Source organism: Mixophyes fleayi, chromosome 1 (assembly GCF_038048845.1).
Source record: "Mixophyes fleayi isolate aMixFle1 chromosome 1, aMixFle1.hap1, whole genome shotgun sequence".
NCBI classification, from domain to species: Eukaryota; Metazoa; Chordata; class Amphibia; order Anura; family Limnodynastidae; genus Mixophyes; species Mixophyes fleayi.
The window spans coordinates 18,597,396-18,611,574 of NC_134402.1; the positions used below are offsets into that span (position 1 = coordinate 18,597,396).

Genomic DNA, 14,179 nt, shown 5'->3' on the forward strand with positions numbered 1-14,179 from the left:
TCTCGGCTTGTTATCCTGGGCTTGGGCCTCCTTCAGGCCTTCTCTGTCCATACTCCTGAATTACTGTACCATTGGATATGGTTTCTGAGCTGTGTATTTGTTCCTCTGATCTGCGCCCCAGTACATTGACCCCACAAGGACTGGTGCCCTTGGAACGCCACAGATAATACATGGACTATCTGGCCTTATTCAGTCAGCTAGTTGGGTTGTGTTTGACCTCTTGCCAGGATGAATTACTGGGGATATCTTCGCCCCTTACCCCTTGTTCCAGTGCTGGGATGTCTTATCAGACAGTACACTGGCTGGGTAACCCCTCTACACGTAGATGTAACCCCCCATCTGGTGTTAATACCTCCCAGTGACTGAGTGTGTGCCCTGGCACAAGGACCCACAGGAGCCACACTGGGAATGTTGCTTAGCAACATCACCCTGGTATAAGCTGAGGGGATCAGAACCAGCAGAGAGAGGGAGAGCCAGGACAGAGGGGAGGAGGTCCTGGGACCTCCCCTTGTAATCTGGGAGCTGGTCCATCGCCTGCAGCCACTAGTGGCCATAATACTAGTAACATGGGGCGGATTTTAGAGATAAATTACCTCAGAAAGTGACATAATGATAGAAAGTAGCAGCACACAGGGGGTGTCTGAGATAATAACCCCTGCAGAGGACAGGAGAGATATTACCACCGCAGAGGACAGGAGAGAGATATAACCCCCGCAGAGAACGGGAGAGAGATATAACCCACGCAGAGGACGGGAAAGAGATATTACCCCCGCAGAGGACGGGAGAGAGATATAACCCCCGCAGAGGACTGGAGAGAGATATTACCCCCGCAGAGGACAGGAGAGAGATATAACCCCTGCAGAGGACGGGAGAGAGATATAACCCCTGCAGAGGACGGGAAAGAGATATTATCCCCGCAGAGGGCAGGAGAGAGATATAACCCCCGCAGAGGACGGGAAAGAGATATAACCCCTGCAGAGGACGGGAGAGAGATATAACCCACGCAGAGGACGGGAAAGAGATATCCCCGCAGAGGACAGGAGAGAGATATAACCCCCGCAGAGGACAGGAGAGAGATATAACCCCCGCAGAGGACGGGAGAGAGATATAACCCCCGCAGAGGACGGGAGAGAGATATAACCCCCGCAGAGGACGGGAGAGAGATATAACCCCCGCAGAGGACGGGAGATAGATATTTCCCTAGCAGAGGACAGGAGAGAGATATAACCAACACAGAGGACGGGAGAGAGATATAACCCACACAGAGGACGGGAGAGAGATATAACCCCTGCAGAGGACGGGAGAGCGATATAACCCACACAGAGGACGGGAGAGAGATATAACCCACGCAGAGGACGGGAGAGAGATATAACCCCCGCAGAGGACAGGAGAGAGATATAACCCACACAGTTCGGGAGAGAGATATAACCCCCGCAGAGGACGGGAGAGAGATATAACCCCCGCAGAGGACGGGAGAGAGATATAACCCACACAGAGGTCGGGAGAGAGATATAACCCCCGCAGAGGACGGGAGAGAGATATAACCCACACAGAGGACGGGAGAGAGATATAACCCACGCAGAGGATGGGAGAGAGATATAAACCCCGCAGAGGACGGGAGAGAGATATAAGATATCCTTAGATTGTACGCTCCTCTGAGCAGGGCCATCTCTCCTCCTGTTTCCACCACTTCTAACTCTGCTCTCTAGCTACTTAGCCCTCCTCCTCGAGGGTCCTCCACCCCACGTCCACTCTCGCTCCCTCCTCCCCCCTGGGGGTCTCCCTGTCTTCCGCGCCCTCCTTCTTGGGCCCCGTCGTTTGCGGATCCTCCCTCCCCCTTCCCCGCCCTCTCTAGCTGTGCATTGAGCTTACTGAGTTGCTGTGTTTACTGTACTGTGCTGTCTCCCATTGTATTGTAATTTTGTTTGTCTCTGTACGGCGCTGCGGATGCCTTGTGGCGCCTTATAAATAAATATTAATAATAATAATAACCCCCGCTGAGGACGGGAGAGGGATATTACCCTCACAGAGGACAGGAGAGGGATATAACCCACACAGAGGACGGGAAAGAGATAACCCCCGCTGAGGACGGGAGAGAGATATAACCCCCGCAGAGGACGGAGAGGGATATAACCCACACAGAGGACGGGAGAGAAATATAACCCACGCAGAGCACGGGAGAGCGATATTACCTCCGCAGAAGACGGGAGAGTGATATTACCCCCGCAAAGGATGGGAGAGAGATATTTAGGGAAATTGTAAAGGGGGGGTGTACCTCTAAAGGATTTTAATTTCATTCATCCAGCTTATAGTTCTTACATTGTAGCAAAGTCCAACAACAATTGTGGGTATATGTATTAAACTATTGTGGCTTGATCACTTATAAATTACGTATTGTATAAATATATTTAAATTATTAGCGTGGTGCGCCAATGTATATCATTGCAAATGTACAAATCTTTCTATATTGGTATGTGTTTGGTATGGAAATGTATTGATAGATGTCATGTTTGGGTCTTGCATCTGTCTGGAGACAGGTAATCTCATGTTAATTAACTCTTTTCATGTGAAGTGACCAACAAGTCTGTCTAGCCTGAAAGAACAGGTGGGGATCATTAGACTTGCTGGGAGACTCCCTAGGTTCCTAAGACTTAGGATGCAAGTGATCACAGATGAATGTGAATTTTACATGTAAAAAGCAATACTACAGAAATGTTATATTCTAATGGTAAACATTCAATAGAAAACTTCCAACATAGTGACACCGCTAGTAGCAATGTAAAAAGGTGTTAAACCCCTCCAGGCTAATTTATGTGCAGACTGCATGAAGCACCTGGATTGGTTAGAGTGGCGGGAGGCTGGATTGCCTCCTGCTGGAGTATCTGTGTAAATCTGTATAAAAAGTGGACTGTTTGACCATGTAATGTATTATTTCATCTATACCTTTCTGAATGCCACTAGTACCTTCAACTAGTGGATGTAACTGTCCTTTTCAGGACTTCCTGAGATAACAAACATCAACTGCTTAAGGAACCTGCTTTGATGCCTACTTACCTGCTGTAATTCCTGTGACCACAGATTAGACCAATCTAACCATTATCCGGCTGTTCTGAGGTTGGGACCCAGCAATCCAGTACCAGCACTGTGCCCGCTACCTGCAGCTCTGGCCAGTGTGATAGGCCAGAGGGAACCATGCACAGCAACCCTGATCTGAAGGCAAGAGGTCAGGGGTACCAGCCCAGGTGTACCAGCAAGGGGGTACACTAGTAGCAAGAGTTACCCAGAAGGACGCGGTTCTGGATGCCGCAGAGGAGTCCAGTGGTGGCAGCATCTTAAGCCCCTCCTACTGCGGTTGTCTAGTCTTCCGGGAGGAGTCCCCGAAAATCATGAGCTTCCCAAAAATTCTGGGAGGATAGGCAAGTATCTTTCAAACTCACTTGCTTCAGGCCACAAACTCATAACTTCAGCCCACAAGGATACAAATCATTTTATAATCTATTGGGGGATATGAATAAAAAATGTATTGACGTCCCTTATTTACCTAGGGTACATAGTTACTACTCAGTGTCTCCAATATGTCACTATTGTTTAGTGGTAAAATAAGCTGGATATTGGTTAAATCAACAATATGGTTGCCGCCACTGTATTCAGTACAAGGTGTGGCAATTCTGTTCTAATGTTCAATGCAATCCTACTGAATGGATTTTTAAGGTACGTTTGACAAGGGTGAGAGCAGCTTTTTTATTATAAGTCCTCACTTCTTAATCATGTGTGTCCTTATTTTTTAAGTGGGCAAAGGTAGCTCTCTATAACAGAATGGTCACAGGAGTTCAGCACAGAGTATTTCAAGAGATGTGTGGGAGGCAGTGACCTGTCCACTCATATGATTGTGTAAATGAAGGTAGGACTGCATGTGACAGGGGCAGTGACATGATATGAGGAGGGGAATGGAGGCAACAGGAAGCTACAGACCGATAGGTATATAGTAGAAGGAGCAGGGTCCCCAGCAGCACAGAGTATATCAGGAGATAAGTGATGTGTTAGTGAGGACAGGGCTTTATGTGACGGGGCAGTGACATGATGTAAGGAGGGGAATGGAGGCAGCAGGAAGCTACAGACTGAGAGTTATACAGTGGAAGGAGCAGGGTCCCCAGCAGCACAGATTATATCAGGAGATGAGTGATGTGTTAGTGAGGACAGGGCTGTATGTGACGGGGCAGTGACATGGTGTGAGGAGGGGAATGGAGGCAGCAGGAAGCTACAGACTGAGAGTTATATAGTGGAAGGAGCAGGGTCCCCAGCAGCACAGATTATATCAGGAGATGAGTGATGTGTTAGTGAGGACAGGGCTGTATGTGACGGGGCAGTGACATGATGTAAGGAGGCGAATGGAGGCAGCAGGAAGCCACAGACTGAGAGTTATATAGTAGAAGGAGCAGGGTCCCCAGCAGCACAGAGTATATCAGGAGATTAGTGATGTGTTAGTGAGGACAGGCCTGCATGTTACAGGGGCAGTGACATGATTAAGACCCTTAAGGAATCAAAGAAAAAGTCTGAATTTATCAAAAATCTAAATTTTGGCCTACCCCTGTTATTTTAGTTTTTCAATAAACTATAAACAGAATTGCCCACTCTCTTAAGGGCAAGGACGCTTAGCCGCCGGCAAAGGAGCAGCGATGTGCCATGATGAAGACTCGCCTACCTTGGTAAAGACTGGGTGGGCAGAGTCAAGATGATGTCATTAGCTCCATCATACACCTTGCAGCGTCCAATTGATGATGCCTATGGTGTCATCAAGTCCCACCACTTCCTCTGTTATACATCCTCTACGCCTCTCCCCGAGGGGAGATATGAAAAGTAGTTCCAACGCATATGCGGCAGATTCAAGACCTGGGTTGGTTTCAGCCGTGTCATTTGCAAGAGCTACCGGGCAGGTGTCAGTGCCGACTGATAGTGATGACTGACTCGGCATAGTCTTTGTTTTGAAAACTTAACGTGTGCGTCCTTCTAGATAGCACAGAGCATTTGTATGCAAGTAAGATAGACCATACAAATGCTTTGTATGTACAGTACACAGTTTTTTTAAGCATATGTTTTTATTCATGATTATAGTGTGAAATGTTGTTCGTTTATGTTGTACAATATTTTATTTTGTAAGAGTTCCGCCGTGACCTTCTATTACACATATACTGCACTCTGTTGGGTCTGTTAACATACGACAAGTAACGTTTCGGCAGAGCATACGTACTCCCAGATTCAAATCGAAACGCATCTCGAGATCCGCTTGGATTTGAATACTGTCGGAACTAGGCTCGAATTCCGTACTCTTTTTTTTGCCCGTAAGTCGCGTTTGGACTTGAATCAGGTGATTAGGAATATGAAGGTAATAGTAAGCCACAGACTGAGAGTATGAGAGCAGGAGCAGAATTAGCTGAACATATTGCTGAATCAGTAAATACATACAGCTCCCTGTACTGCATTAGAAATGAAACAGAAGTTTTTACAACCTGTGGATTTTATTAAGAGATCGTTGATGTTCTACGTCTAACCCTACAGTGCCACATAGATAAACACATTGAAATTATTTATTAAAATTTCAGGAATGTTACTTGATAGAAAATGCAACATCTCAGGAGGTTGTCTGAGGCCATCAGTATTGTTTATCTAAAGGAATTAGTCATAAAACAAGCAGATAATGGCATTTCTCATGGTTACAGACACTGGGTCAAAATATACAGGTCTCATTTAAAATAATTAAACCACATAGAAAAAAAATGATAAAACAATGTCCAGAATTCTGAATTTTGCCAGGCCTCAGATGACACCATTGATGCAGATTGATGATGTGTGGTCTAGGAGTTGACTGTAAGGTTCTTAAAGAAAGCATGGCTTGAAAACACTGCAAGAGTCCGGGTGGAAGAAGACGGATAATAGTTTTTAACCTGTTATTTCTTCTGCATCTGTCTCGCCAATACGTCAGCCTGTAAACCAACAAGAACATGGAGTTATTAATAGAATCAGATAAGGCACTACTGTGAATTCTATATTTATATACACAAATATACTGTATTATATAGTACAAGTTCTATATATATTGGTCCTGATTTATTATGGAAAGTAAATGCCGATACGTGCCGTATTTTACATAATATTGCTCTGTGCAACCGTATAACCGCACTATACACCACAGAACACGGCAACGTCCAATCCATCTTCGAGCACAAAGGACCCTTACTACAGCCTACGATTTCATGGGAGGAACGAGGAGGGGACTGGGTGTATGCACATAGTCAACGTACAGTACGGGTGTGCCAAGCCAGGGCGCACCCAGCAGCATGTGATTCAAGCTGTGGGCATCTCTAAGCTACGTGTTACTCTGTCCTATACATGCTAGAACATTTGTTTGTAATCGGGAGCATCTGTTTTAATACATTTGATATACACTTGACTTTAATAACATCCTAATAAATGTATTTTATGGGGAGTAAAAAGAAAAACAACATTTTATATTAATGTTTTGTCATTAATGGCATTAATTAGATTTTTTGTTATCGTCTCCTAGAGCAGAGCGCATCTACAAACGTATTCATCAACAAACGCATCTTCAGATCTGCTCCTAGTCCAATACGGATGTGCGTGTTACAGACTTTCTTGCGTTTTGATGGGGGAAAAAAGCAAATTACTTTCGTTGGCATGCCTTAATGAATCAGGCCCATTATATCTTTTATATACTTGCCTACTCTCCCTAGGAGGCTCACGAATTTTAGGGAGTCCTCCAAGATGAGTAGGCATCCTCCCAGGCCCTGGAGGAAGCAGGGCATAATGACCCAAATCACGCCATCAAGCCCCCCCATGTATTTGCGCATTTCACAGCAGAGGATGGTGTCACCAGCCCCCTCCTGCACTTGTCACTTGACCTACGCTCACAAGGTTACAAAATTTGGTAAATATATATTATATATTACAAGTTACCAAGCAGTTCTGTCACTTATACAGGTCACAGAAATCCAAGGGGACATTTAATATCTGTAATAATTGACTGAAGTGATAACATCAGAACTCACTATTCACAGTTCTTGTTTTACAGTACTTTATACATTTACCTTATATACAGTCTCAATTTTGTCAGGAGAGTCCCGATTCGCTGACCGCAATACGGGCGGGGCTGACACATAAGTGGCCATTTGATTTTCCCTTGTATAAATGTTGGCAGGTATCAATATATTGCTATCACTTGTGTATAACATATTACTAAATTTTTTAGTAATATCTAAATGAATGCTGAGCTGTTATGTTACATCATTAAATAGATTGTTCACCTTTGGAGAATTTCATTTGGAATTTGCGAATTATTATTACTACTGATTTTTACAGTGTCATTAATTCCAACACCAATGTGTAGAGTGATAGGTACAAGTAGGGTGTTATAAGAACAACAGAACTGTAACATTTGCGCAATATAGTGACACAATAGGAAAGGGTGGACAATTTAGCTTAAAATCTAGGGGGAAAAACAGAAGCATAAGGTTAATTTTTGCCACTGCACGGGTACAAGTTCATTGCAATGAGCTGCAGATGGAACAATTGCTGTCCAATGAAAAGTATCAGATTAGTTTCACGTTGCATACAATTTGTGTTTGTATTTAGGTTGCTGACACTAATTGTTATTTGTCATTTCACAGCTCTCTCATATAAGGTAACACCTTATCCAAAGAAGGAGATGTCCATTGACTTTTGTATTTCCTAAGGCGTAACATGAGCTCACAAAATTCCAAGGTTATTTCTGACATCTTCAAATAATTTCAGATGTCTACCAGAGGTACCCCCTGAAGCATAGTGTTTGACCCTTTAAAAATCAACCAAGAATTCACTGTGTGCAAGACTTTACAAATATTGTCATTTACATTATTTCATTTAATCTTGAACATTTTTTAACCTGTTTGTCTTGCTCAAATTAATCTCACATTTTAAATGTATCTAAAGTTCTTTAGAACTACTTCAAAAACAACTTTGAGATGCCTGTACAGGAACACGTCATAACCTGAAAGAAATCTAACGTGTGTGTAGTATGTCAGCTGCTGCAAATAGAAGGACGTGGCATCCTGCAGTTGGGTTTCTATGCGGATACCTTGTATGCACTACTGCGTCATAACCCTGGCTCCTGACATGCAGGGAAGGGCTGGAAAATTCTAGCCCGGAGGGCAGGACTTGACTCAGCAGCCTATTTTAAAGGGACAAAAATGCAGGTGACCCAGCCCAAGGTCACCGGATCATACACCTGTCAAACCGTAACACAGGTGGCCTAAAGCCTAAAGTGCCCTTCTTGTACTCAGATATCAATCATGATCTGTCAAAGGGAGTTTCACAATTGTGCCACATTCTCTCCATTTCTTTATGGCGAACTTGACAATGCTCTGGAGGGATATTCTCTAAAATCCTCTTATAGCCTTCCCCAGATTGGTTCTATTCAATAACCTTTTTTGGGGAAGGATTTGCTGTAATTGTTCTTTGATCTTCATGATGAAGCTCCCACCTGGTTTAGTCTATAGTCAATTGAAATACTTTAATTATGACCTTGGAAGAAAACCAATTGGTCCAGACTTTTTTTTTTAGGTCCATCCAAGTAATGGGAGATGGATGCAGTAAATTATTGTCTGATTTTTAGTTGTAACTAATTGAGAAAAGGCTTTGGAGTTGTTTTTTTTGTATTTGACACTATAAAGTACTTTGCGTTAATCAATTCTAAAAATCCACTTTAATACTATGATGTAAGAAAATTTAAATTTGAAAAAATGCTAAAAGGGGCACATGTCTTTCTAGACCCTGTATCTAATGTAGTTTGAAAACTTAAACATTCGTACCAGCATTGGTGAAATAATGACTCGCATGTTGCAGTGAGCAGCCAATGCAACAACACTAGTGATACAACGGCATAACGCGTGGCCTTACCAATATGTTCTTAAGCATGTTTTTTCTGGGGTTCCGGAGATAAGCGCATTCCACTCCTTCACACAACTTTATTTCTTCTGAGATCTGCAAGCAAAAAGGAACAGCATGTAATACCGTAACAAACGTACATAATTATAAATGTACCCAGGAGTGCCCTTGGGGGGGGGGGGGTTTCCAGTTGCCCAGAAACCCCCCTACACTTGAATCAAGATGGTTCTGTGAATTAAATGGAGGAAACAGCTTTTAGCAACCTTCTTCTCCTGTCTGCATTAAAAATATAACTGAGCCATTTTTGTGGGTTTCTGGCTATGTTTTAATGAACTGGCTTCAACAAATTTGCCAGCGTGATTGTTCTTACTTTTGACCCTAGTCAAAAGTAAATCACTGTAAATATTTGACTTTTTTTATTTCTATTTAATTGGATGTGAGTGGGAGATTACATTTCATTTTATTGTATTACTTTGCAAGGTATTATATTATTTTGGTAAAATGATTTTTAATGTACAGCTTACTTTATGCCTTATTTTGTTTATTTAACATATGTTATTACATTTATATATGTTGTACTTTTCTATTGTTATTGTTATTGCGCTAAGTGGTTTGTTTTTTGTTTTTCTGAATCCTCCTCTAGAAATCCTGTGTTTGCCCCTGATACCTTCAGGGAAGCAGACTCAGGGAAAATGCCCATTTCTGTTACACAGCAGATGTCATTCTGATCAAGGTATATCCGATTAGGAAACAGAGATTGACTCCAGATAATGCAGCTGTCCAAAGATTTGTGTCATCTGCAAGGATCTAAGTATTTTGTTAGATAGTTGCCAAGATAGGATGTAACTCATACTTGTCAACTTTTTACTCCTCCCCTCCGAGGCATTTTGCCGCAGGGGGCGGAGCCAAAATGACGCGATTCATGTCAAATTGCATCATGGAGGCTCGCGTCCTGCCCACTTTACCAGGAAGAATGCGGGAGAATGACCTGCTGTCCCTGTAGTCCAGGAGACCTACCCGGAATTCGGGAGTCCAACGGACATTCTGGGAGAGTGGGGACGTATGATATAACTACTTATCTGATACTTAGTCCAGGCCTCTCCAGAGGTTACTGCTCAGGGAGGCCAACATTCCCCATTGCAAAACTGTCAGCCTTCACCATATCCCAATCCGCTCCAAGCACCTTGTTTCAGGTGAGATTGCACCCATTTTGGGCCACCAGAAATCACGACTATTGGCATATATGCTGGCCCTTGAAAATATATTTTACTGACAATTTTATAGAAGTGTACTAATGGCTAGAATATTTTTTTTACTAACACAACATTATGCAACTGTCAATCAATATGCTTCCAGTGGGAGCAGCGACTACACTACAAGGGGGAGAGAGAGTAAGTCACTACCCTGCACAGTGGCTCAGTGGTTAGCACTTTTGCCTCACAGCGCTGGGGTCATGAGTTCAATTCCCGACCATGGCCTTAGCTGTGTGGAGTTTGTATGTTCTCCCCATGTTAGCATGGGTTTCCTCCGGGTGCTCCGGTTTCCTCCCACACTCCAAAAACATACTGGTAGGTTAATTGGCTGCTATCAAAATTGACCCTAGTCTCTCTGTCTGTCTGTGTGTGTGTGTATATTAGGGAATTTAGACTGTAAGCTCCAATGGGGCAGGGACTGATGTGAGTGAGATCTCAGTGCAGCGCTGCGGAATTAGTGGCGCTATATAAATAACTGGTGATGATGATGATGATAGTCTCAAAGTCATAGATTTGGCATGTGTGGGACTCATTTAGAGTCAGAAGCAAAGCCAGCTAAGGAATGCAGATTTGCACCTGAAGGAACCATTAGGTAATGCAGGAGGTACAGACACATTATTTTGCATGCAGAGAAAGCACTAACTGCAGAACACAAATACTACACAGCTGTATGTTTACACTGCCATTTAGAGTTGAGCTAGGACACGCCCCTCCCAACTCTAAGGGGTAGATGTAATAAAACTTCTAAAAAAAGTAAAAGTGATGTTGCCCATAGCAACCAATCAGATTCTAGCTCTCACTTATCGAGTACATTCTAGCACATGATAGCTAGAATCTGATTGGTTGCTATGGACAACATCTCCACTTTACCTTTTTTAGAAGTTTTACAAAATTTTACATTTGCAAACTACTGCGGCCTTTGTCCTTAGTGAAAAGCTACAGAAATAAAGTCGGCTCTAATATGTAGAGACAACTTTCCCGGCAATAAATCTGTAAATATTTTTGATTTCTGCACAAAATAAATTAGGCACAATATTTATGTTGGTGTCCCTTTAAAGGTTTCTGCGGCAAAAGCTGTGATGAATTGCAACCTGGTTATGAGGAATTGGTGACATCTGCTGAGTACTCTTGATGTGCAAATTTCAGATGAAATGTCCACTGACCCAGTATGCCAACAGCTGCTATAGATCCCTTTAAGGAAAGCTAGTTAACGTATATGTATTGTCATAATAATGACAAATACGTGCAGTTAAACCTAAAAGATAAATAGTTGGTCCTGCAAAATGATGTAAGTCTTTATTGGGTGATGGGGAAGGGCAAAGAGTGACCCCTCCAATTAAAAATAAGTTCATTGCTCTGTGTTGCCTTTTCAATGATTCTAGTAAGAAGATTATTTATTGGGTAAGAGAAAACATGGCTGTAGACATAACTTTGACCATGTGACCTGAGGCCATCTCCGCCATTTTAGATACTGTCACAAAGCCAATATCTGCTAAGAGATTTATTATGCTAGTACAAGTGTAATAGCCAATATTTGATCTTGCTCTGTCTCTCCCATTCTATTTAAACTGAATCCCGTTGACTTCTGCTCACAGTACCCCAAAACATATTAGCTGAAATGACCGACCTCTCAACCTGTCCACATGTATATTGTGTTGTCTAAAGGGAACAGAGATTAAATTACATTTATTCTCTGTTTATGTCATTTGTAGCCTAATATGCTTCTATCGATCTCTGTCCCCCTCCTTCAGCGTGTCTCTCTCTGTCCCCCTCCTTCAGCGTGTCTCTCTCTGTCCTCCTCCTTCAGCGTGTCTCTCTCTGTCCCCCTCCTTCAGCGTGTGTCTCTCTGTCCCCCTCCTTCAGCGTGTGTCTCTCTGTCCCCCTCCTTCAGCGTGTCTCTCTCTATCTCTGTCCCCCTCCTTCAGCGTGTGTCTCTCTGTCCCCCTCCTTCAGCGTGTCTCTCTCTATCTCTGTCCCCCTCCTTCAGCGTGTCTCTCTCTATCTCTGTCCCCCTCCTTCAGCATGTCTCTCTCTATCTCTGTCCCCCTCCTTCAGCGTGTCTCTCTCTATCTCTGTCCCCCTCCTTCAGCGTGTGTCTCTCTGTCCCCCTCCTTCAGCGTGTCTCTCTCTATCTCTGTCCCCCTCCTTCAGCATGTCTCTCTCTATCTCTGTCCCCCTCCTTCAGCGTGTCTCTCTCTGTCCCCCTCCTTCAGCGTGTCTCTCTCTATCTCTGTCCCCCTCCTTCAGCGTGTGTCTCTCTATCTCTGTCCCCCTCCTTCAGCGTGTGTCTCTCTATCTCTGTCCCCCTCCTTCAGCGTGTGTCTCTCTATCTCTGTCCCCCTCCTTCAGCGTGTGTCTCTCTATCTCTGTCCCCCTCCTTCAGCGTGTGTCTCTCTATCTCTGCCCCCCTCCTTCAGCGTGTGTCTCTCTATCTCTGTCCCCCTCCTTCAGCGTGTGTCTCTCTATCTCTGTCCCCCTCCTTCAGAGTGTGTCTCTCTATCTCTGTCCCCCTCCTTCAGCGTGTGTCTCTCTATCTCTGTCCCCCTCCTTCAGCGTGTCTCTCTCTGTCCCCCTCCTTCAGCATGTCTCTCTCTGTCCCCCTCCTTCAGCGTGTGTCTCTCTATCTCTGTCCCCCTCCTTCAGCGTGTCTCTCTCTGTCCTCCTCCTTCAGCGTGTCTCTCTCTATCTCTGTCCCCCTCCTTCAGCGTGTCTCTCTCTGTCCCCCTCCTTCAGCGTGTCTCTCTCTATCTCTGTCCCCCTCCTTCAGCGTGTGTCTCTCTGTCCCCCTCCTTCAGCGTGTCTCTCTCTATCTCTGTCCCCCTCCTTCAGCGTGTCTCTCTCTATCTCTGTCCCCCTCCTTCAGCGTGTCTCTCTCTGTCCCCCTCCTTCAGCGTGTGTCTCTCTGTCCCCCTCCTTCAGCGTGTCTCTGTCTATCTCTGTCCCCCTCCTTCAGCATGTCTATCTCTGTCCCCCTCCTTCAGCATGTCTCTCTCTGTCCCCCTCCTTCAGCGTGTCTCTCTCTATCTCTGTCCCCCTCCTTCAGCGTGTCTCTCTCTGTCCCCCTCCTTCAGCATGTCTCTCTCTATCTCTGTCCCCCTCCTTCAGCGTGTGTCTCTCTGTCCCCCTCCTTCAGCGTGTCTCTCTCTATCTCTGTCCCCCTCCTTCAGCGTGTGTCTCTCTGTCCCCCTCCTTCAGCGTGTCTCTCTCTATCTCTGTCCCCCTCCTTCAGCGTGTCTCTCTCTGTCCCCCTCCTTCAGCGTGTCTCTCTCTGTCCCCCTCCTTCAGCGTGTCTATCTCTGTCCCCCTCCTTCAGCGTGTCTATCTCTGTCCCCCTCCTTCAGCGTGTCTCTCTCTATCTCTGTCCCCCTCCTTCAGCGTGTCTCTCTCTATCTCTGTCCCCCTCCTTCAGCGTGTCTCTCTCTATCTCTGTCCCCCTCCTTCAGCGTGTGTCTCTCTGTCCCCCTCCTTCAGCGTGTGTCTCTCTGTCCCCCTCCTTCAGCGTGTCTCTCTCTATCTCTGTCCCCCTCCTTCAGCGTGTCTCTCTCTATCTCTGTCCCCCTCCTTCAGCGTGTCTCTCTCTGTCCCCCTCCTTCAGCGTGTCTCTCTCTGTCCCCCTCCTTCAGCGTGTCTCTCTCTGTCCCCCTCCTTCAGCGTGTCTCTCTGTCCCCCTCCTTCAGCGTGTCTCTGTCTATCTCTGTCCCCCTCCTTCAGCGTGTCTCTGTCTATCTCTGTCCCCCTCCTTCAGCATGTCTCTCTCTGTCCCCCTCCTTCAGCGTGTCTCTCTCTATCTCTGTCCCCCTCCTTCAGCGTGTCTCTCTCTATCTCTGTCCCCCTCCTTCAGCGTGTCTCTCTCTGTCCCCCTCCTTCAGCGTGTCTCTCTCTGTCCCCCTCCTTCAGCGTGTCTCTCTCTCTCTCTGTCCCCCTCCTTCAGCGTGTCTCTCTCTCTCTCTGTACCCCTCCTTCAGCGTGTCTCTCTCTCTTTCTGTACC

General features: G+C 45.2%; 1 protein-coding gene across 1 annotated transcript in view; it reads right to left on the reverse strand.

The window, feature by feature from the left end:
* Positions 1-5,497: 5,497 nt before the first annotated feature.
* LOC142103882 (progonadoliberin-2) overlaps positions 5,498-14,179 on the reverse strand; it is a 31,617-nt gene continuing 22,935 nt past the window's right edge. The window contains exons 3-4 of the mRNA XM_075188219.1: positions 8,950-9,033; positions 5,498-5,981 (exon numbers count right to left, since the gene is read on the reverse strand). Coding sequence (XP_075044320.1) covers positions 5,946-5,981; positions 8,950-9,033 — 120 coding nt within the window. The 3' untranslated portion in view covers positions 5,498-5,945. The remainder of the gene's footprint in view (positions 5,982-8,949; positions 9,034-14,179) is intronic.